This window comes from Tachyglossus aculeatus, chromosome 15, assembly GCF_015852505.1.
Source record: "Tachyglossus aculeatus isolate mTacAcu1 chromosome 15, mTacAcu1.pri, whole genome shotgun sequence".
NCBI classification, from domain to species: domain Eukaryota; kingdom Metazoa; phylum Chordata; class Mammalia; order Monotremata; family Tachyglossidae; genus Tachyglossus; species Tachyglossus aculeatus.
In genome coordinates, this window is record NC_052080.1 from 4,645,038 (window position 1) to 4,669,294 (window position 24,257).

The following is a 24,257-nucleotide window of genomic DNA, read 5'->3' on the forward strand; positions in this document are numbered from 1 at the left end:
TGGCGGAGCCGGGATCGGAACCCAGGTCCTCTGACTCCTAGGACCATGCTTTTTCCGCTCAGCCACACTGCTTCTCTACTCACACGCGGAAAAGTTGAGTTGTAATTCAGAGAATATTGTATCTTCTATCGTGCGTTTGTGCTCTGTGGGGTAAATGTAAGCATCGGTGATGGTATATATATGCCAAGGAACTATTCTCCCCAGCAGGAACCAGCCTATTCCAGTTTCTCCCTGATGAGGCCCCATAAATGTTTCATGATTAATCTACCTTCAGCTGAAAAGAAGATGCATTCCTAATGAACTCCACCGGTTCCTTCTCCTATAGAAAATCCAAGTGGCATCGGAGAGTAGAGCAGGGGTTTGAAATCAAGGGAAGGCATTCAGGGCTGCATCTCTTTCTCCCTATTCTTCTTAAGCCCATTTCTTTCTCCAGTTCTCCTAAAGCGGGGCATACAGCATGAATGGCATTAGAAAGCAACCGTGATGGAGAAAGAGATCAATTCATGCAAACCTGGCATGAATGAATGAGTAGGGTTCAAAGTAGGGACTCCACCGTGATAACGACAATAGAATCATATCCTGGGAATAGCACGTTTGTCACGATTTTGCCGTTCTTTTTTTTAAAAAAAGCTATTTTCACAGTCCCCGATGGTAATGTACTGTTCTGGTCTTAATGCTATGGTTAACTGAAGTGAATCGAGCTTGCTAAATAGCCGAACTTCTGTGTTTTAGACCGTCGGCAAGAAGTTACCTCCAGCGACAGCAACTCAGGAGCCGGCCAAGATAGAAATGGACAGCAGAACAAAAAGTAGGTCTCACCAGTTTCTCCTTCTGCACTTAAAATCATTCAAGCCCTGTTAAAATTGTTTTGAATATCTTTTCGAACTTCAGTCTATGAAGAGATGTTCTTCAGTGAGTCGGGGATAGAGCACTTGAATTAGCGCAGTTGGGTTCATTTGGGCAAGGATCCTAGGTGGGCTGGATTTAGCTATGAGACGTAAGTGAATGTTTTACGGGGTTAGGGTCTTTTGTAGCTTTCTCAATCCATCAGTGATATTTATTAAACACTTTCTGTGGGCAGACCCCTGTATAAAGGGCTTGGGAAGTAGAATACAACAGAGTTAGCAGGCACCTTTCCTGCCCACAGTGAGCTGACAGTCTTGAACAAGCTTTTTCCTCTTAAAAATGAAATATAAAACCATACTGCTTTGCTCCAACCTCCAAGCTTTGTCCTTTTACGGCCCCCTCTCTCTTTGAAGACTTACTTTTCTTGTCTTTGCTCAAAGCTGTCTTGCAAAGCGATATATTGTATCAAAGAGAGAAAATACAAGAGGCGTTTAATGGCTTACTAGAAGGAAAGTTAGGCCAAGAGGGACAAGCTAGGGATGTCAAGTGGTATATCAATACCCAGAGAAGCAGCGTAGTCTAGGGGGTAGAGCATGGATCCAGGAGTCAGAAGGACTTTGGTTCTAATCCCAGCTCTTCTGCTTGTCTGCTGTGTGACTTTGGACAAGTCATTTCACTTCTCTGTGCCTCTCTCACCTCATCTGTAAAACGAGGATTAAGAGTGTGACCCCGATGTGGGACAGGTACTGTGTCCAACCTGATTAGCTTGTATCTAACCGAACGCTTAGAACAGTGCTTGACACATAGTAAGCGCTTTACAAATACTGTTATTGTTATTATTATTGTTATTGTTTGGGGGGAGCAGGACAGTGCTGAGAAGGGGGTAGGCTTCAGAGAACAACAGGCTGGGAAGTCAGCATTTTTTATCTTTTCAGCCCTGATTGGAGGCTCTCAAGTCCTGTGGGAGACCCAAGAGGAGCAAGTCTGGGAGTCTAGCTTTGAAAACTGGTGGGGGAGGGATGGAGAGGGGTGGGGGAACAGCCTCAACCCCATGGAGTTGCCCCCTGTAGGCTCAATTATCGTTTTTCTAAAGATATTTCTTAGTGCTGTAGTTCAGGAAATGAATGGGAATTTTGCCTTTGAAGCTGGGTGGTTTAGAAATATTCAGTTGGTCTTGATCCACAAGATTAAAACCTATAAACCAGTGACACCCTCAGACTTCATCAGCGAGGCTTAGCGGAAAGAGCATGGGCTTGGGAGTCGGAGATCATGGGTTCTGATCCCGGCTCTGCCACTTGTCAGCTGTGTGACTTTGGGCAAGTCACTTCACTACTCTGTACCTCAGTTACCTCATCTTGTAAAATGGGGATGAAGACTGTGATCCCCACCTGGGACAACCTGATTACCTTGTATCGACCCCAGTGCTTAAAACAATGCTTGGCACATAGTAAGCATTTAACAAATACCATCGTTATTATTATTATTATTAGGAATGCATCATGTATTTCAATTTAGGTCGGATTTAAAAGTGGCTGTGAGTACTGTTCCCTGGCTATCAAACTGAATTCAGTGCGCTTGTGTCATTCTTTGTGATATGAGGACAGGTCTCTTACTGAGGTGGAATGGCTACCCCCCACTGACAGATATAAAGTGGAAAAAGAGAAGAATACCTTGGTAACAGCCCTTCAAATCCAGGAGCTGCCTATTTCAATTAGGAGGAAAACGAATCGCCCACCCCATCCCACCCGTTCTCACTAAGCTGGGCCCTTCCTGTTATGGCTGTCCCTAATCAAGTAGGAGCAGTGACCTCTGACCCTTCACCCCAGGAGTCACTCGCCTCTATCCCCTGTTCATGCTCGACTCCTGTTCAGGCTGGAAGTACGGATATTCACCCGTTTGGGGGGCATTTATCAGGCCCGTGTTTGCTTTCGGGGGACAAAAAGATGCAACTCAAGTGCAGAGGTCACTCTGGGGATGCGGGTCCAGCCAAATTATCAATCAATATCAATCAATCGTGTTTATTGAGCGCTTACTGTGTGCAGAGCGCTGTACTAAGCGCTTGGGAAGTACAAGTTGGCAACATATAGAGACAGTCCCTACCCAACAATGGGTTCACATATATACCTGTATATATGTATATATGTTTGTACATATTTATTACTCTATTTTACTTGTACATATCTATTCTATTTTATTTTGTTAGTATGTTTGGTTTTGTTCTCTGTCTCCCCCTTTTATACTGTGAGCCCACTGTTCGGTAGGGACTGTCTCTATATGTTGCCAGTTTGTACTTCCCAAGCGCTTAGTACAGTGCTCTGCACATAGTAAGCGCTCAATCAATACGATGGATGATGGTGATGATAAAAGGGGGAGACAGAGAACAAAACCAAACATACTAACAATTATCTTCTTATATGAATATGCCTGTCTCCCCTTCGAGACTAGAAGTTCGTCACGGGCAGGGAAAGTGTCTAGCGACTCTGTTATATCAAAAGTGGTTAGTACTGTGCTCTGCGCACAGTAAAGCACTCAATAAATATGACCATTTGAGTTACGGGAATGCCCAGGTGTAAAAGCTATTATCACCAGGTCAGAGCTTCGGCAGGGCTCTGCCATCCTGTAGACCCAGCGAGGCCCTAAATTGAGTCAGGGTTGAGAAGGATGCCGCGCCAAGCTTTCGAGACCCGTGAAGGACCATAGTGACCCCTCCTTCTCCAAATTCGTGCGGACAACACGTTGCAACTAGGAACAAACTCAAGCCCTGCCCTGCTTACAGCCCGAGAAGCAGTATGGCCTAGTGGAGAGACCGTGGGCTTGGAAATCAGATGGACCCAGGTTCTAATCCTGGCTCTGCCAATCATGAGAAGCAGCAAGGCTCAGTGGAAGGAGCACGGGCTTTGGAGTCAGAGGTCATGGGTTCAAATGCCGACTCTGCCAATTGTCAGCTGTGTGACTTTGGGCAAGTCACTTAAGTTTGACACCTGTCTACATGTTTTGTTGTCTTTCTCCCCCTTCTAGACTGTGAGCCCGTTGTTGGGTAGGGACCATCTCTATATGTTGCCGTCTTGTATTTCCCAAGCGCTTAGTACAGTGCTCTGCACACAGTAAGCGCTCAGTAAATACATTGAATGAATGAATGAATGAACTTCTCTGTGCCTGTTACCTCATCTGTAAAATGGGGATTAAGACTGTGAGCCCCCCGTGGGACAACCTGATCACCTTGTAACCTCCCCAGCGCTTAGAACAGTGCTTTGCACATAGTACGTGCTTAATAAATGCTATTATTATTATTAATACAATTATTTACCAGCTCTGTGACCTTGGGCGAGTCACTTCACTTCTCTAGGCCTTCATTTCCTCAACTGTAAAATGAGGATGCCAGTTCTCCCTCCTGCTTAAACTGTGAGCCCCATGTGGGACAGGGACTGGGTCTGGCCTAATTAACTTGTCCCTTCCCCAGCATTTAGAACAGTGTTTAACACATAGTAACCAATTAATAAATGCCATTAAAAAAAAACCCTGCTCAGAAAAGGTGGAGTTGGGCGAATGCGTTCAAATTCCACATACACAATATCTCTTTAGTGTTTTCTCCCTCTGTAGGTAAATATCACCTGTGAACCCAAATTGTGAAGGGCATACTCCACTCTGGAGCTCTCACCAGTCTCGGGAATATAAAATTGGATATAATGTGTGTCACAGCCCCTTAAATTAGCAGATTGGAAATAAATCCAACCAAGAACGTTTGATTGGGAATCCACTTTTCAGTATGTGCTCACCAAAGGTAGGGTACTTTCAGAGTGAGAGGGGACGTGTTTGTTCGATTATCTTGGATTCAATATCCTGGACTGACACTAATGGCATTTTTTTGGCCAGCCTGCTAGTCTGTCAATTATGGTATTTATTAATCACTTCCCATACTTGACTCCTTGTCTGTCACAGGGCGTGGAGGAGCGGGAAGAAGACTGTGTGTCCCCTGTGAGGTCATTCATGACACCCATACCAACAACTCACAGCAATCTTTTTTTTAATGGTATTATATTAAGTGCTTACTAAGTGCCAGGCACTGTACTAAGCACTGGGGTAGGAACAAGCTAATCAAGTCGGATACAGTCCCTGTCACACACGGGACTCACAGTTTTGATCACCATTTTACAGATGAGGCACTTTACGTTTTTGTACTGGGAGCAGTGGATTAATAACAAACAATTATATTAATTATATTAATAATAATTAATCCACTCTGAGGCCCAGAGCAGAGAAATGACTTGCCCAAGGTCACACGCAGCAGACAAATGGCGGAGGTGGGATTAGAACCCAGGTCCTCTGACTCCCAAGCCTGTGCTCTTTCCACTAGGCCACACTGCTACCCTAGTAGATAGCATTTTAGCAACTAAGTAGCACATCCCCTTGGCTTGCAGCCATTCAAGTATTTTTCATCGTTCGTGTGAGACGGTTGCCGCGAGGTGGTCGTGTGACTGGGTATTATAAAATTGCGACTTTGTTTTCTTGCAGCCAAGGATTATTGCAAAGTAATCTTTCCATACGAAGCACAGAACGAAGATGAATTGACAATCAAAGAAGGTGACATTGTGACCCTTGTTAATAAGGTGAGTGGAAGAAATCATTCTTGCTGACCTGGTGTTCACTTTTTTTTTTAATGTATGCTATATGTTATGCACTTGCTACATGTCAAACACTGCTCTAATCGCTGGGATAGATACAAGTTAATTAGGTTGGACACAGTCCCTGTCCCACCTGTGGCTCACAATCAATCAATCAATCAATCGTATTTATTGAGCGCTTACTGTGTGCAGAGCACTGTACTAAGCGCTTGGGAAGTACAAGTTGGCAACATATAGAGACAGTCCCTACCCAACAGTGGGCTCACATCATCATCATCATCATCAGTCGTATTTATTGAGCACTTACTATGTGCAGAGCACTGTACTAAGCGCTTGGGAAGTACAAGTCGGCAACATATAGAGACAGTCCCTACCCAACAGTGGGCTCACAGTCTAAAAGGGGGAGACAGAGAACAAAACCAAACATACTAACAAAATAAAATAAATAGAATAGATATGTACAAGCAAAATAAATAAATAGAGTAATAAATATGTACAAACATATATACATATATACAGGTCTAAGTAGGAGAGAAAACAGAAAAACTGAGGCACAGAGACGTGAAGTGACTTACCCAATGTCACACAGCAAGCAAGCGGCGGAGCTGGGATTAGAAGCCAAGTCCTCTGACCCCCAGGCCCCTGCTGTTTCCAATAGACCGCGCTGCCTCTGTGCTTCCATGCTTTGTTGTATACAATTTACAGTAAAAATCCCCGGGGAAGATGATTATTCGCCTTTGCCGAAACATTCAAAATAATGGATTCAGGAAATTTTAGCTGTGGAAACAGCCAGTTGTTTTTTTTTTTGGAAGTAAAATCCAAGGATTCCTTTTTGTTCTGTTTTTTTCCTTTTTTTCCCCCCTGGCCGACTCAGATTGCCCGAAACAATGGGCCATTTGTGACTCTAATGGATTCCCATTGGTGTGGCATCAGTTTTGGCCAAGGGTTTGTCCCTGTGTGAACAGCTAGGAGAAGGCTTACTGCATACGTGGGCTCTTGAGCTACCTCGGACTCACCTCCGTCCCGATCGCGGACTCACTCCAACTAAAAGGAGTGGAGTGTGCCTCTCCTATTCACAAGTGGAAATTCTCCTTCCGTTCTCTCCAACTCATTAAGCAGAAAGACTCGACTCTCTCCAAAACAACTTGAGGGCCTTTTTTTTGCCCGAACAAGTGGCATGTTGGGCCCAAGAAAAGTTGGCCAAGTGAGAGGTGGCGAGAAGTTGGAGTAATAATAATAATAATAATGGCATTTATTAAACGCTTACTAGGTGCAAAGCACTGTTCTAAGCACTGGGGAGGTTACAAGGTGATCAGGTTGCCCCACGTGGGGCTCACAGTCTTCATTCCCATTTTACAGATGAGGGAACTGAGGCCCAGAGAAGTGAAGTGAGTTGCTCAAAGTCACTCAGCTGACAAGTGGCGGAGCCGGGATTTGAACCCGTGACCTCCGACTCCAAAGCCCGGGCTCTTTCCACGGAGCCACGCTGCTTCTCTGTTCTGGAGTGACTTCTGAACATTCAGGCTTCTGAGTCTGTAGCTGGACTAGGCATTTTACGACCTTCAGTAGCTCCTACCGTGCAACATGGCACCATATCGTGCCTCAGTTGTCTCATCTGTCAAGTGGGGATTGAGAGCGTGAGCACCATGTGAGACAGGGACTGTCTCCAACCCATTAGCTTGTATCTACCCCAGCTCTTAGAACAGTGCTTGGCACATTGTAAGCTCTTAATGAGTACCATTATTATTATGAATTAATATTAATTGATAAAAGTACAGTATTACTGTGGGTGAAAGAGTGCCGTGGATTTAAATCACTACACGTTTCTGTTTTTGTAAACTATATTGAATGCAGGTCATGTAAACGTCAGGCAGTACTCGATCTGCTTATTTCTCTATCACTGTGTAAGAGGGAATGGAAGATTGGAATTGCTGTTGCGTATCACAAATTCTGAATAATATTTTTGTTCCTTCGACACCGAGACATTCCTGATGGCACTGAATTTTAGAGCAGCCACAGGATTGACAATGGCTTTCATTGTTAATCCCAAATTGTCAATTGCAGTCGCTTTCAAGAAAATGAGCCAGACTACTTCAATTAATGCATAAAAACTTGCTCCGGTGCCTGAAATCATGTGAAAAGGCTGTAAAATATTTGTGTGTATCCTAGAAACTAGGGTTAGCAGCAGTGACTAAAATAGACTGCATGCTTCATTTCAGCGAAACGGATTTGGTTTGAAGATGTTTTCCCCTTTTGCGATGCAAACCTACGAACCGCTTTTTATTTTAAGTTGCTCCGAAATAGTTCTCCGCCTTCTGCGTTCTTGCCTCCCCCCTTCCCACTATCCCAAGTCTGCGATGAGAAGGTATTGGAATAAAAAAGCCAAGACCCAGAGACTCATCTGTGCAAGGCTCATTTTCCTGTGTCAGTAGCTGTGCCAGTGCTAAGCAGACATTAATAATAATTATGGTATTTGTCAGCACTTACTCTGTGCTAAGCACTGAGGTAAAGATCATCTGGTTGGACACAGTCCCGGTCCCACTTGCCCAAGGTCACGCAGCAGACAAGTGGTGGAGCCGAGATTAGAACCCATGACCTTCCAAGTCCCAGGCCCGTGCTCTATCCATTACGCCACGCTGCTACTATTCGAATAGCTTGTGATTCCTCGTGCCAAGCTGACCACAGACCGTTAAAGTTCCAGGTGTAAATCATCCCCAGGCGAGGTGGCAACCTTCCCATAATAATTAATTGAAATTTGAGGTTCCCTCCAAACCTGTGCCACCAGATTTCTGCGGCAACCGCGCGGAAGGAATTTCGCTTGGAAAAGGAATAGTTAGCCCAAGAACACCAAAGAGAAAAACCTCAACATATTGTCCCTTCAACCACCCGAGGGTCCACAGAGCCGTTAATTATCCTGGAGCTTATGGCATAACCCCGGGAATTTGGCCTAGAAAGGAAATTGTAATTACCTCACTACAGGAGTAAAATGGACTTTGCTCTCATTACTCCAAATCTTGCAGACCTCCTATTCTTTTAGTTTGGACATTTATTCAGCGCTTACCATGTGCCAAGCAGAACGCTGAGCTCTGCGGTAGATGCAGATGTAGCAGATCAAACACTTGTAATATATTTACTTATTCATATTAAAGCCTATCTCCCCCCTCTAGACTGTAAGCCGCCGTGGGAGTGTGTCTGTTTATTGTTATATTGTACTCTCCTGAGCGCTTAGTACAGTGCTTTGCACACAGTAAGCACTCAGATATAGTTGAATGAACCGGACCCACACCAGGCTCACAATCTGGGAGTGGATGGAAGGTGCCAATCTGAAGAAATTAACAGTAGCAACCATTGTGCAGTGAATGTTAAAAGTAATCAAGGGAATTGTGTGAAGTGAATTTAAATTTATGTGTATCATAAGTTATGTATTTGTTCATTTATTCAGTCGTAATCATTGAGCACTTTGTGCAGAGCATTTTCATTCAGCCGTATTTATTAAGTGCTTAACTGTGGGCAGAGCACTGTACTAAGCACTTGGGAAGGTACTCATTGCTTGCACTGAACTATTAACGTCTGTCACCCCCTGTAGACTTTAAGTTCGTTGTGGGCAGGGACCATGTCTTCCAACTCTATTACATTGTACTCTCCCAAGCACTTAGTACAGTGCTCTGCACACAGTAAGCATTCAGTAAATACCGTTGATTGATTATCAGTTGGTTGTCGATTTGGCACTGGTCCTCTGGGCATTCTATCCCTTCCATCATCATCATCATCAATTGTATTTATTGAGTGCTTACTATGTGCAGAGCACTGTACTAAGCGCTTGGGAAGTACAAATTGCCAACATATAGAGACAGTCCCTACCCAACAGTGGGCTCACAGTCTAAAAGGGGGAGAAGTTGTATCAGCTAGATTTTTCACCCCTGGGGACTCTGCCCTCCTCATTTTCTTCTTTCCAAAGATTTGGGCCCATCAGATATTGTCTTCATTGAAAGAACCCGGGTGATTTTTGTGTCTGTGTGCTTCTGGCAACACATTTCGATTTTCTGGCCGAAAATCAAGCATGGCAATTGTGATGGTTTTCATGTTCCTGCTGTCCTTGCATATCTTAGACCATTGCCTGGTTGGGTAAAGGGTGGCTTCATTGTTCTTTTCGCTTTTTGATTCAGCATCAAAATGGGCATTTCTAGGGGCCCTCCAGTGCCCGGCATGACTGGGAAAATGCATCTGATTAGTTTGGTCTGCCAACTCCATTTAGATATCCTGCCCTTTTGATCCCTCTTCTTCCTTCAGTCCCTTGTCACCTGCAAGTTTGGGGTTCGCTGCTGTCCAAAGTCACCCGGACAGTTGCTTCTCCAGTGGGATCCCAGAATTTTCCTGCACTTCCCAGAACTGTTAGTCATTTCATTCTCACATTTTGTCCCGTGTTTAGCCTTTCTCTGTCCTACTTTAAAACCTGCCAAAACAGTGGAATTCTTTCATTTTAAAAAGCAGAGTACAAATTTATGCTTAAAAATGAAAAAAAGGTGCTGAGTATGTTCTCTCCCCACAGTTTAATTGTAACTGGGACATTTACATTTGTTAGAAGGATTTGATTATGTTCTCACAGTGGTCCTTATGTTCTTGAGTAGGGAATTTGAAGATTGCAGAAGGATTCATTTGATTAGTCTTAGTGTACGTGTTTGCACCACAGTGGGTCACAGCAAACACCACAGTAAAGCCATATTTTTGTGGCCACTTTCCTAGGGAGATTTCCTAGCCTTTCCAACCCTGGATCGTGGTGTTTTCAGTCAGCCGGGGTGGCCCCTGCTGACTGGATCATTGACTTCCTCTAGACAATAAGCTCGTTATGGGCAGGGAATGTGTATACCAAATCTGTTGTTTTGGACTCTCCCAAGTATGTTGCCTCAGCTGTACGATGGGGATTGAAACTGTGAGCCCCCCATGGGACAACCTGATCACCTTGTAACCTCCCCAGCACTTAGAAAAGTGCACATGGTAAGCGCTTAACAAATGCCATCATTATTATTATGTAGTACAGTACTTCACATTCAATAGTAATAATAATAGTGGTTATTTGTTAAGCATTTACTATGCATCAAGCACTGCTCTAAGCACTGGGGTAGATACAAGCTAATCAGGTTGGACACCGTCCCTGTCTGACATGGGGCTCACAGTCTTCATCGCCATTTTACAGACAAAGGTAACCGAGGCCCGGAGAAGTGAAGCGACTTGCCCAAAGCCACACAGCGGACAAGTGGCAGAGTCAGGATTAGAACCCGGATCCTTCTGGCTTCCAGGCCTGTGCTCTATCCACTAAGGTAGTGCTGTTTCTCATACTAGGCCAGAGTAAGCGGTCAGTGAATACCGTTGAGTGAGTGGGGATTGGATTCTGACATTGCCCACAGGTTTGGCTTTAGTCCAGTAGGACGAGCTGTGGGCTTCGGCTTGGGCGTGTGAAAGAGTCGTGCGTACCCACCCATCCTTTGCGTGCTCTTGGCAGTGCTAGTCCAGCATGCCCATGGACAGTCCCGCTCGGCCTTGGCCATGAGACTGGACTCCATGGGGTCTTTCAGGGTCAGGGGCCTACAGACTGGATTAGGTCCCATGGTTTTCGGACCGTTTGCTGACCCGAACCAATGCAAAGGGGCCCGATAATTCGTTCTGGCAAACACATTCTGGCCACGTCACGCTGTAGAATGGAAGCTCTCAAGTGGAAAAGTTGGTTTGGCCTGCCTTGTCATTTCCTGACCCCATCTGCTTTAATTGGTGACCACTTGGCCCAGTTGGCTTCTTCTGCCTTGATGTCTAAGAGGTCGTATTCTTTTCTTGGAAATGGTGTCAGGTAAGTATTCCATCACTGAGGAAATTCTTCTGTAAGCATCCGTGAAACCCCTGGGCCTTCATCACTCGCTGCCTTCATGACGTGGGTCCCCAGCCCAAGCCCCGGGAAAGAAGGCTGACAGGACCGGGGCGTGATTGGATTGGGTCAGGGTTGCCAATTGCCGAGAACAATTTTTACAAACAGAGTCTGCCGTGACTTGGGTCAGTTTCTCCCCTAGGAACACGCGGGAACTCCTCAGTACCTCCATTCCGCAGCTTTCGATCTATCATTTAAAAAGTTTGAAAGTCGGTAATTTTATTTTTAAAATGGTATTTGTTAAGCGCTTACTGTGTACCAGGCACTGTATTAAGATTCAAGCCGGTCAGATTGAGCCCCATTGTGAGACACTGACTGCATCCAAAGTCTTATTCCCCATTTTACAGCTGAAGTAAGTGAGGCCCAGAGAAGAGAAGTGACTTGCCCAGGGTCACACAACAGACAAGTGGCAGAGCTACGATTAGGACCCAGGTCCTTCAGATTTCCAGGCTCATGCTGTATTCGCTGGGCCACACGGAGGATTTTTATTCATCGTCTCCGTGAAGATCATTCGGAGGAGTTGACAATCCTGACATCCTGCTGTGGGGAAGAAGCCACTCCAGAGATGCTCTATGTAGAGCGAGTCAGAGATGGAGTATGATGTAGTGGATAGAGCACAGGTCTCGGAGTCAGAAGATCATAGGTTCTGGTCCCGGCTCTGCAGCTTGTCTGCTGGGTGACCTTGGGCTAATCACTTGACTTCTCTGTGCCTCAGTTACCACATCTGTAAAATGTGGATTGAGACCGTGAGCCCCACGTGGGACAGGGACTGTGTCCAACCCTATTTGCTTGTATCCACCCCAGCACTTAGCTTGGCACATAGTAAACGCTTAACCACAATTATTGTTATTCTTAGATCGGCCGACGCGGGTGAGGTTCCCGGCTCTGACCCTCTCCCTCCCTCCGTGTATCGTAGGACTGCATCGATGTAGGCTGGTGGGAAGGGGAGCTGAACGGCCGGCGAGGAGTGTTTCCGGACAACTTTGTCAAGCTCCTGCCCTCGGACTTTGAGAAGGAAGGGAACGTAAGTAACCACTTTTCGTGTTGGCCCATCCCGCCGAGAGCTGGAGTTGGGAAGATTCTGGAAATCCTTTCCTTGGAAAGCCCGTCCTGCTTCTCCTGGCAGAAGATACCTGCTGACCGTGTTGGTGATGTCTGATCCACTGTGCCTGTGGGCAATCTGCTTGTCAACAGCCGTAATAATAATACTAATAATGGTATTTGTTAAGCGCTTACTATGCTCCAAGCACTGTTCTAAGCCCTGGGGTAGATAGAAGGTAATCAGGTTGTCCCACAAGGGGCTCACAATCTTAATCCCCATTTTACAGATGAGGTAACTGATGCACAGAGAAGTTAAGCGGCTCGCCCAAGATCACACAGCAGACAAGTGGCAGAGCTGGGATGGGAACCCATGACCTCTGACTCCCAAGCCCACACTCTTTCCACTGAGCTACGCTGCTTCTCCTCTGAAAGGTCCACTGCTTTGGGCAGCTCTACCTCCCCTCCTTGCCGGGGAGGTTGGGCAACCAGTTGGCCCCCCATTTTTTATAGCTTCCCTTTCAGTCGTATTTAAAGAGCACTTACAGTGTGCAGAGCACTGTACTAACTTCTCACTGTATTTCATCTACTTTTCCCATGTTCTGCCTGTGGCCTGGAACGCCCTACTTCCTCATATCTGACAGAAAGTTACTCTCCCCGCCTTCAAAACCTTATTGAAGGCCCATCTCCTCCAAGAGGCCTTCTCCGATTAAACCGTCCTCTCCTTTTCTCCCTCTCCTTTCTGCGTCACCCTGACTTGCTCCCTTTATTCACGCCCCCACCTCAGCCCCACAGCACTTAGGTATATATCTGTGATGTATTTATTTATATTAATGTCGGCTTCCCCCTCTAGACTGGAAGCTCGTTGTGAGCAGGGATGTGTTGGCTTATTGTTGTATTGTACTCTCCCGAGTGCTTAGTGCAGTGTTCTGCACATAGTAAGCGCTCAATAAATACGATTGAATGAAAGTACTAAGCACTTGGAAGAGTACAACACAACACCTTATGGGCAGGGAGCTTGCCTACTCGTTCAGTTGTTTCGTCTTCTTCCAAGTGCTTAGTTACAGTGCTTCGCACACAGTAAGCGCTCCATTAGCACGCGTTCTAGAATGGTCCCATTCAAGGTGAGTTCTCTGTGGGAGAGAAAGGAGAAGACAAAAGACATTTGCAATCTGAGAGGGTGCTGGCCTGGGAAAGTTAGGAAGAGGAGACAGTTTTAAAGAGAAGGTGGGAGTCGGTTTTATAGGGAAGGAGAGGTCAGCTTTAGACTTGGGGCATCCAGCTGGAAATGCGCCCAAGGCGAGAACTTGTTGGAGAAGTCAGTCAATCAGTCGTATTTATTTTAGTTCAGTGGCTGGCACATAGTAAGCGCTTAACAAATGATACTATTACTAAATGACCAAGGTCACCCAGTAGACAAGTGACAGAGTCAGAATTAGAACCCAGGACCTTCTGACTCCCGAGCTCATGCTCTAGCCACTGGGCCATGCTGCTTCACACCACACTCCCTCCTTCCCTTACCTGCTGACTTTTTCTGAGCTCTCCCCTCCCCCCGTATTCCACCTTCTGTGGCCCGCAGACAGGTGTGTGTGTGTGTGTGTGTACATGTATGAGCATTTGTGTAAATCTATGTCTATGCAGATATGTCTGCAAGTGCGAAGACATGCACAAAGAAAGGGAATTTTTTGACTTATCACGAAGGAGTAATAGGGAGATTCAGAAGGACATAATCTTTGGCAAAGATGGGGTAATTCCACTTGTCAGTGGTGGAAGCCAAGATTCAGTGACAGCCTGCTTCCGGCACTAACAATAAAAGGGGCCGGCCAGAGGCAAGAGATGAAATGTTCTGCAGTTTAATAAAGCCAGGGGTTCACTCTGATGGGAAGCAGCATGGCTCAGTGGAAAGAGCACGGGCTTTGGAGTCAGAGGTCACGGGTTCGTATCCCAGCTCTGCCAGTTGTCAGCTGTGTGACTTGGGGCAAGTCACTTCACTTCTCTGGGCCTCAGTTCCCTCATCTGTAAAATGGGGATTAAGACTGTGAGCCCCCCGTGGGAAAACCTGATCACCTTGTAACCTCCCCAGTGCTTAGAACAGTGCTTTGCACATAGTAAGCGCTTAATAAATGCCATTATTATTATTATTATTATAATTCTTGAAGAACTGAAACTCTTGCAGAAAAGTACGGTAACCTTCTGGACCAGAGAAAAAGCCCTGGGACTTTTTAAAAAGCATCTAGAAGTCATTTCCAGATGAGCTAGAAACCTGGGTTCCTGGTTAGAAATGAAGAAGCAGAAGTCAGTTGATTGGTAGTGTTTATTAAGTCTCTGCCCTGTGCCAAGCTATTAGAGGGTCAAATTTCAGAATGTCCTGTGCTGTTTCCACCAAAAGATTTTCTAGCTCAAAGGATACGTCCATTCCTTAATTCTCCATGGAGGTAACCAGAAATGTGGGAAATTAAAATCCCAACCGTGTGTCAGCCTTCCAAAAGGAACTGTAAACTTTTGCCTTCTAGAATCTGAATGGCTTAGGAGATTCCCCAAGGGAGATAAGAACTGACATTTCAGGAAACACAATTATCTGAAGTGATCAGGACTAAGCCTGTTGGGGCTGACTCATCTTTTCAAATACTCAACAAGGTTCTTGGAAAATAATGAGAAAACCTCCTAACCCACCACACTAACTTTTATCCCCCTCATTTTGAAGAACTAAATTAAAGCAAAACAATGTTTTTAGTTGACTGTGCCCATTAAATAATAATAATAATGGCATTTATTAAGTGCTTACTATGCGCAAAGCACTGTTCTAAGCACTGGGGAGGTTACAAGGTGATCAGGTTGTCCCTCGGGGGACTCACAGTCTTAATCCCCATTTTACAGATAAGGTAACTGAGGCCCAGAGAAATTAAGTGACTTGCCCAAGCTCACACAGCCGACAATTGGTGGAGCCCGTGGAGGAGGAGAGGAAAAAGGGAGTTCAGTTTGGGAAGGCAACATATAGAGACGGTCCCTACCCAACAACAGGCTCACAGTCTAGAAGGGGATTTTTGGGGGTTTTTTTTAATAATAATAATCCCTCCCTACTCCTCCCATCCAACTTCTCAGGGGCCCAGAGGCCTTAAAGTTGCCCTTCAGCTTCCCAGAATTTTTTTTATGGCATTTATTAAGCGCTTACTATGTGCAAAGCACTGTTCTAAGCGCTGAGGAGGTTACAAGGTGATCAGGTTGTCCCACGAGGGGGGGCTCACAGTCTTAATCCCCATTTTACAGAGGAGGGAACTGAGGCCCAGTGAAGTGAAGTGACTTGCCCAGAGTCACACAGCTGACAAGTGGCGGAGCCGGGATTTGAACCGATGTCCTCTGACTCCAAAGCCCGGGCTCTTTCCACTGAGCCACGCTGCTTCCCTCCAAGTAGCACCTGTATATATGTATATATATATATGTTTGTACGTATTTATTACTCTAGTTTATTTGTACATATTTATTTGATTTATTTTGTTAATATGTTGAGTTTTGTCGTCTGTCTCCCCCTTCTAGACTGTGAGCCCACCGTTGGGTAGGGACTGTCTCTATATGTTGCCAACTTGGACTTCCCAAGCGCTTAGTACAGTGCTCTGCACACAGTAAGTGCTCAATAAATACGATTGAATGAATGAATGAAAGTACTAACATGAGCTAGAGCATCAAAAGTCCAGCCATCTCCAAATGCCCTTGGTTTTGGCACGGTGCATGTTCTTATAGTACAGTTTGGCTAGAACACGGAGATCCCCTTCCGGCTCGCATCTGCCAGGATACGGCACACCCGGGTGTCCCATTGTAGGGTGTAGGCTTGCCTGCTGCCTCCAACCCAATCTGAGTTTGACAAAGCAGGTATTCTATATGGGGAGGTTCTTCAATCAATCGTATTTATTGAGCACTTACTGTGTGCAGAGCACCGTACTAAGCGCTTGGGAAGTACAAGCTGGCACCATATAGAGACGGTCCCTACCCAACAACGGGATCACAGTCTAGAAGGGGGAGACAGAGAACAAAACCAACCATACTACCAAAATAAAATAAATAGAATAGATAGGTACAAGTAAAATAAATAAATAAATAAATAGAGTAATAAATATGTACAAACATCTTCAGGCACACAACCCCCGTATACTAGGAGAGCTGACAGGATTTCTCTGCACATACTGTTCCCACCTGGAGAGAAAAGATCAAGCAGCTCCACTTCATCCCTCAAAAATTGCCTTTGGGGAAAGAAATCCTTGGAATTCATATTCTCCACTGAAGGCCTGCGCCTTGCTGCCCTTGAAATCTGGGAATATGTCTTGGTCTTCCAGGCAGCTGGCTTCCAGAGGATAGTGTTTAATATTTGCTGAGGACCTGTAATGCGCAAACAGAACCTATTTCTCTTACAACTACCTCATTAGCGTTTCTCATTCTCGTAACAGTCTCCCGTTCATTTACCGTTCACTCTGCATTTGGAGTGGCAGTGGTGATGGGAGGGAGGATTGGGATTGGAAAATAGAATTGCTCTATTTCCTTTTCTTTTAAAAAGACCAAATGGATAAAGTCAAGTGTTGTTGGTCTCCCAGGACCCTGAGGATATTTTTAAGGCTTCACAAGAAAAATTCTTAGGGTACCGTTGAGATCCATTCACTCTTTGACCACTAATAATAATTATTATGGTATTTGTTATGCACTTACTATGTGGCGGGCACTGTACTAAGTGCTGGGGTGGTTACAAGCGGCATGGCTTAGTGGAAAGAGCACGGGCTTGGGAGTCAGAGGTCATGGGTTCGAATCCCGGCTCTGCCACTTGTCAGCTGTGTGACCTTGTGTCACTGAACTTCTCTGGGCCTCAGTTCCCTCATCTGTAAAATGGGGGTTAAGACTATGAGCCCCACGTGGGACAACCGTGATCACCTTGTATCCCCCCCAGTGTTTAGAACAACGCTTGGCACGTAGTAAGCGCTTAACAAATACCACCATTATTATCGGGTTGGACACAGTTCCTATCCCACACAGGGCTCACAGTCCTCATCCCCATTTTACAGAGGAGGTAACTGAGGCACAGAGAAGTGAAGTGGCTCGCCCAAGGCCACACAGCAAACAAATGACAGAGCTGGGATTAGAGCCCGTGCTCTATCCACTACACTAGTTCTAGCCTCAGAGAGAGCCATTGGTGGTATTGCATCTTACTCCATCCACTTTGCCCCTGAAAAAGAAGAGATGGAGCAGTAGAAGTGGAGCACTTTGTCAGGGTCCATTTATATAAGAGACATGGTCCCTGCCCTCAGGGATCTGGTTTTTCTTTTTAATGGTATTTGTTAATCGCTTACTATGTGCCAGGCACTGTACTAAACGCTGGGATAGCTACAAGGTAAGCAGGTTGGGACACAGTCCATTTCCCACATGGGCCTCAAAGTCTTAATCCCCAGTTTATAGATGTTGAAATTGAGGCACAGAGAAGTTACCTGTCCTACCCAGGGTCACACAGCAGAAGAGTGGCAGAGCCAGGATTAGAACCCAGGCTCTCTGGCTCCCACTGGGCTCCGCTGCTTCTGTATGTGGAGAGTCCCACGTGGGACAACCTGATAATCTCGTATCTACCCTAGCGCTTAGAATAGGGCTTGGCACATAGTAAGCACTTAACAGATGCCATTATAATCATTGTTATTATTATTATTATTATGAGCTTGAAACTACAGTACAGTTAGCAGACACCATCCCAGCCTGCAAAGAGCTTGTAATCTGGGAGGCAGTCAAACCAGTGGCTGTAATGTTTTCTGTTTCTTTTGAATAATGTGTGCAAGTGAGGGAGATTTGCATCTTTTAAAATCACGTGCCCTTCAGTTCTTCCTCTCCTGACCCACATCTCTGCCATGGTTGCTTTTTTCCCTCACTGCGTTTTCTGTCGATGCTACCATCTGGGTCCCCATTCCTTCCATTCTCAGTTTTGTCACTAAACCGCGTGCAAACTTAGGTTTAACAACTGGTTGAGTATCTTAAAGCAGGCAGAGGCCTGTCCCCTCCTACCTCACCTTGAAACTCTCTTGCTAAAACACATCCCACACACTTTGCTCCTCTAAACTTAACCTTCTCACTGTCCTCCCATCTCCCGTGTCGCCGCCAACCTCTCGCCCACGTCCTGCCTCTATCCCGCAACTCCCTCCCTCCTCCTATCCTACAGACAATGACTCTCCCCACCTTCAAAGCCTTATTGAAGGCTCGTCTACTCAATCAATAAATCAATCAATCATATTTATTGAGCGCTTACTATGTGCAGAGCACTGTACTAAGCACTTGGGAAGTACAAATTGGCAACATATAGAGACAGTCCCTACCCAACATTGGGCTCACAGTCTAAAAGGGGGAGACAGAGAAAAAAAAAAACAAAACACCAAACATACTAACAAAATAAAATAAATAGAATAATGTACAAGTAAAATAAATAAATAGAGTAATAAATATGTACAAACATATATACAGTATATACATATATACGCCCAGAGGCCTTCCCTGAGTAAGCCCTCTTTTCCTCTTCCCCGACTCTATTTTGCGTCGCCCTGACTCGCTTCCTTTATTCAGCCCCGTAGCACTTATGTAAATACTTGGAATTAATTTATCTATATTAATATCTGCCTCCCCCACTAGACCGTAAGCTAATTGTGGGCATGGAAAGTGTCTGTTTATTGTTACATTATACTCCTCCAAGCACTTAGTACAATGCTCGGCACACAGTAAGCGCTAAGTAAATATGATTGAGTGAATGAAAAGAGGCACATCTGGGATTAATAATAATAATAATAATAATAATAATAATAATGGTATTTGTTAAGCACTTACTGTATGCCAGGGCCTGTACTTAGAACCCAGGTCCTCTGACCCCCACCCCACACTCTTTCTACCAGGCCATGTAACCTCTCTGTGTTGTGGAATTGAACTTGGCTCATTCGGGAGAAAATGAATTGAGCCAGGAAAAAGCAGATGGCCGGCCAGTTCCTCTCAGCAAATTAGGCCCAGAGGCCAAGCAGAGCTGGCCCTGGCTTGCTCCCTGATTTGCTCCCCAGTGGCTCCAGACTTGAGCAGCACAATTTCCAAAAGTAACACCTCCTTTCACGAAGACTCCTTTGAAGTCACCCTCTCTCTCCCACACTTGGTTTTACCCCCCTTCCCACTCTGTGTGCTCTGTGTGTTCTCATGACTTTTTCTAACTATTATTATTGTTATTGTATTCGTTAGGCACTTGCTATGTGTCAAGCACAGTTCTAAGCACTGGGGTAAGACTCTGTCCAACCCAATTTGCTTGTATTCGCACATAGCAGTCACTTAACAGATATCATCACACACAGGTTAGGCAGGGCGAGCACAGTCCCTGTCCCACAAGGGTCTCACAGTCTAAGTAGGAGGGAGAACAGGTATTGAAATCCCCGTTTTGCAGATAAGGGAACAGAGGCCCAGAAAAGCTAAGTGCCTTGCCCGTGGTCAGATAGTATGTAGGTGGTGTAACCAGGGTGAGAAGCCACGTCCTCTGGCTCCAGAGGCCTCTGATCTTTCCGCTAGGCCACACTGCACCTGTCCCACAGTCATTTGTTCATTAATTAATTCACTCATTCAATCGTATTTATTGAGTGCTTACTGTGTGCAGAGCACTGTACAAGTAGAAGTTGGCAACATATAGAGACGGTCCCTACCCAACAGTGGGCTCACAGACTAGACGGGGGGAGACAGACAACAAAACAAAACATATTAACAAAATAAAATTAATAGAATAGTAAATATGTGCAAGTAAAATAGAGTAATAAATCTATACAAACATATATACAGGTGCTGCGGGGACGGGAAGGAGGTAGGGCGGGGGGAAGGGGAGGGGAAGAAGGGGGCTCAGTCTGGGAAGGCCTCCTGGAGGAGATGGGCTCTCAGTAGGGCTTTGAAGGGAAGAAGAGAGCTAGCTTGGCGGATTTGTGATCCTCGTGCTCTGGCCTGTCACGGGACCAACCCCTGCCCTGCCTGGGCCTCAAAGAGGAGGGAGTTCCAGGTAGGAGGGAGATAGGAAGGAGGGGGAGGATGCTGAGAGAGATGAGAGCGAGGCACTTTCAGTAAGTAGTTTATTGTTACAGGATTGAGATGTGTAGGCTGAGTTGTGGTGGGAGAGAGGTAATTGAGTGGCTTGAAGCCAATGCCGCTGTCCAGGCCCCCCTCTCTTCCCTGCGTCCCCCCCCCCCCCCCAAAAAAAAAATGTCAGTACAGGAGCCAGTCAATCAGTGGTGTTTATTGAGCTCTGTACTATGCGCTTGGGAGAGTACAATACTACAGATACTTTCCCTGCCCGTGACGGGATTACAGTCCAGAGCCAATGTGAGAACCCGGTGCCACCAGCAGCACAGGTATTACCCGTCACCCAGTGACCATACTGTACATATTTACTGTTCTATTTATTTTGTTAATGATGTGCATCTAGCTTTACTTCTGTTTATTCTGATGACTGGACACCTGTCCACATGTTTTGTTTTGTTGTCTGTCTCCCCCTTCTAAACTGTGAGCCCGTTGTTGGGTAGGGACCGTCTCTATGTTGCCGACTTGTACTTCCCAAGCGCTCAGTACAGTGCTCTGCACACAGTAAGCGCTCAATAAATATGATTGAAGGAATGAATGAAGTGAAGTACACAGCGTGAAGCTGGAAGGAGCAGAGACCCCTCTAGAACAATAGTGGAGAAGAAAAAACACCCTCTCTATGCTTTTTCTCAGCATCAATTTTGCTGTTAAAGTGGTTTTCTTCCAGCGTTTTCCTGCTGTTTTTCCTGATGGAGGAGGTGGCCCAGGGAAATTCTCTTTTTGCTTTCGTTGTCATTGTATCTTTTGGTCAAGTTTCCCTTTCAGCAATCCTCAGAGTAGACCAGAGGGCAAAGCAATTCTAGGGCCTGTTCAGTGACTAATATTGCTGCTTCTTTTTCCTTCTAACGGCACTGAGCCCTGGGGTAGGCTTAAGATAATCAATAATCAGGTCATACATAATTTCTGTCCTACAGAGGGCTCATCGTCTAAGGAGAAGAAAGAACACATATTTACTTGCCATTTTTCAGATGAGAAAACTGAGCCACAGAGAAGTTCAGGCACCCTGCCCAGAGCCATACAGCAGGCCAGTGGCAGAGCTTGGATTTGCACACTTTATTCACCCCTCCCTCAGCACTTAGGAACAGATTCATAATTTTATAATTTATATTATCGTCTGTATCCCCTTCCATGTAAACTTGTCGGAAACAGTGCTTGGCACACAGTTAGAGCTCAATAAATACTGTTGAATGAATGAACGACTCAAGGGAACGTGTGTACAGTCTGTTATATTGTCCTCTCCCAAGCGTTTAGTACAGCGCTCAGCACACAATGAGTGCTCAATAAATATGATTCATAGATTTATAGAGCTGAGATTGGAACCCAGGAGTTCTGACTCCGAGACCTATGTTCTTTCCACTAGGCCCTGCAGCTTTTCTGCTCAACTTCGCTGGGGCAGCAAGTATTCCATTTGTTGACCGACACTATTTTGTACCGTCTCAAATTACCGTCTACACCACAGCTTGAAAAGTGTCTCCACTCCATGTGAAAGTCTCTTTTGGTTGGCCTGCTGTCTGATGTACCTTTGTTTAATTTTTCAGAGACCTAAAAAACCTCCTCCTCCGTCGGCTCCTGTCATCAAACAAGGGGCAGGTAAGCAATTCCAACTTATGTGAACCGAGAGGCACTTTTTTTTCCTTTTCATTACAGTGAAAAGTCAATACCCCTTCACGAGATCGCATTCATTTGAGGGATAACGCCAGGGGTCTCTAAATCAGCCGTGACTGCGCTCGAATTTCTCATTTGAAAAAATCGAAATTCTCAGCGTGCCTAGTAGAGGGAAGCCTTCGGCCGTCAAAATGACAGTGGTCTCACGCGACCTGTGTTGCATTTGGTTTTCGGTCGAGCCGAGCCATGAAATTATGCAACTGTTGTACTCTTCATTCTTTCTAAGGGTTCCTGGAAGCAGTGAGGAAAAGTCCCTCGTGATTTTTTTTTTTTAATCTTGCAGGTTTCACACTCAGTTTTCGGGCCACTCAGCAACATATCTGGGCAGCAGGGTTATTTATCCCCGAAAGAATAGGGTTGATTTTTTCCTGCCAAACTGGCACCAGAAGCTTATCCATCATCTGACAAGGCCACTGAAGGTTTCCTCACACAGAAAGGCCATTATTTGGACTGTACAATAGCTTAAATTTTTCTAATTAAAAAAAAACTTTATTGGGAAACAGTTATTGTTTCTAAGTAAATAAATATTAAATTTCAAACAGATTAAAGCAAAAGGTTACATACGCTTATGATGGTGGAAAAAGGCAAATCCGAACTCAATATTTTACCGTCTTTTTGTATACCATGAATAAACAGTTTTATCTTGAGTAGTGTCAGGTTTAGAGTAGCGGTTAATTTGTCTCCCCCCAAGTGCATTGGTAAGTGAGAAGAGTCAAATTAATTTGGTAAGTTAACAATAATGATGGTGTTTGTTAAGCTCTTACTATGTGCAAAGCACTGTTCTAAGCGCTGCGGGGGATACAGTGTGATCAAGTTGTCCCACGTGGAGCTCACAGTCTTAATCCCCATTTTTACAGATGAGGTAACTGAGGCTTGGAGAAGTTAAGTGACTTGCCCAAGGTCACACAGCAGACTTGTGGTGGAGCCGGGATTCGAACCCATGACCTCCGACTCCAAAGCCCGTGCTCTTTCCACTGAGCCACGCTGCTTCTCTAATTAGGTCATTCTAACGTTTACTAATTTATACCCTGGAAAAAAATCGGACCTTATGCTGATCTTTTTCCACTTCCTCTGGTACAATTGATGAAGAGACTGTGTTGTAAAATGTGTGGTTAATTAGATCTCCGTCACCATTGTTGTCTGTACTGAGTAGTTTGATTTTGCCATCTAGTGGTTCCTCCATTATAAATAGTTTAGCCTGCCAACATTTCAGAGGGCAATTTAGCTTACCCTTAAAACAGTTTGTCGCTCAGTTTGCTCACCAACTCCTTCTGTGCTCTTCCTACATATGGCCCGATTGTGTGTGTGTTCAGTTATTTCTGACTGCGCTTGCAACACTTCTTATCTTCCTGTCAACGGTGCCAGAAGTAAATTTGCATTTAACACCAGGCCAGGGCTAATTTTTGCTGAGGTGGCAAGGGATGCCCCGTCGATGTTGGCTAAGCTTCCATTTGTTCTTGTATATATGTTTGTACATATTTATTACTCTATTTATTTATATATGTTCCCATATATATGTATATATGTTTGTACATATTTATTACTCTATTTTACTTGTACATATCTGTTCTATTTATTTTATTTTGTTAATATGTTTGGTTTTGTTCTCTGTCTCCCCCTTCTAGACTGTGAGCCCACTGTTGTGAGCCCTCTCCATCCCCCCGTCTTACCTCCTTCCCTTCCCCACAGCACCTGTATATATGTATATATGTGTGTACATATTTATTACTTTATTTTACTTGTACATATCTATTCTATTTATTTTATTTTGTTAATGTGTTTGGTTTTGTTCTCTGTCTCCCCCTTCTAGACTGTGAGCCCACACTGTTGGGTAGGGACCGTCTCTATATGTTGCCAACTTGTACTTCCCAAGAGCTTAGTACAGTGCTCTGCACACAGTAAGCGCTCAATAAATACGATTGATTAATTGATTGATTGTTCCGTCCGTTCAGTGATTGTAAAGCACAGATTAGATAGGTGTCTCTGTGCCATTCACAGAGGGTGAATGACATGGCTTGAAATTGGACTCTTTTATTCGAAGACATTTGGCGAGGCCGACCGGA

The 24,257-nt window shown here is 45.1% G+C and overlaps 1 protein-coding gene across 5 annotated transcripts in view; it reads left to right on the forward strand.

Moving 5' to 3' along the window:
• SH3KBP1 (SH3 domain containing kinase binding protein 1) overlaps positions 1-24,257 on the forward strand; it is a 158,013-nt gene that overhangs the window by 102,994 nt on the left and 30,762 nt on the right. For all 5 annotated transcript variants that reach the window (XM_038757000.1, XM_038757002.1, XM_038757001.1 and 2 more), the window contains 4 exons: positions 733-808; positions 5,359-5,453; positions 12,302-12,409; positions 22,068-22,119. In XM_038757000.1, the coding sequence (XP_038612928.1) occupies positions 733-808; positions 5,359-5,453; positions 12,302-12,409; positions 22,068-22,119 (331 nt within the window). The remainder of the gene's footprint in view (positions 1-732; positions 809-5,358; positions 5,454-12,301; positions 12,410-22,067; positions 22,120-24,257) is intronic.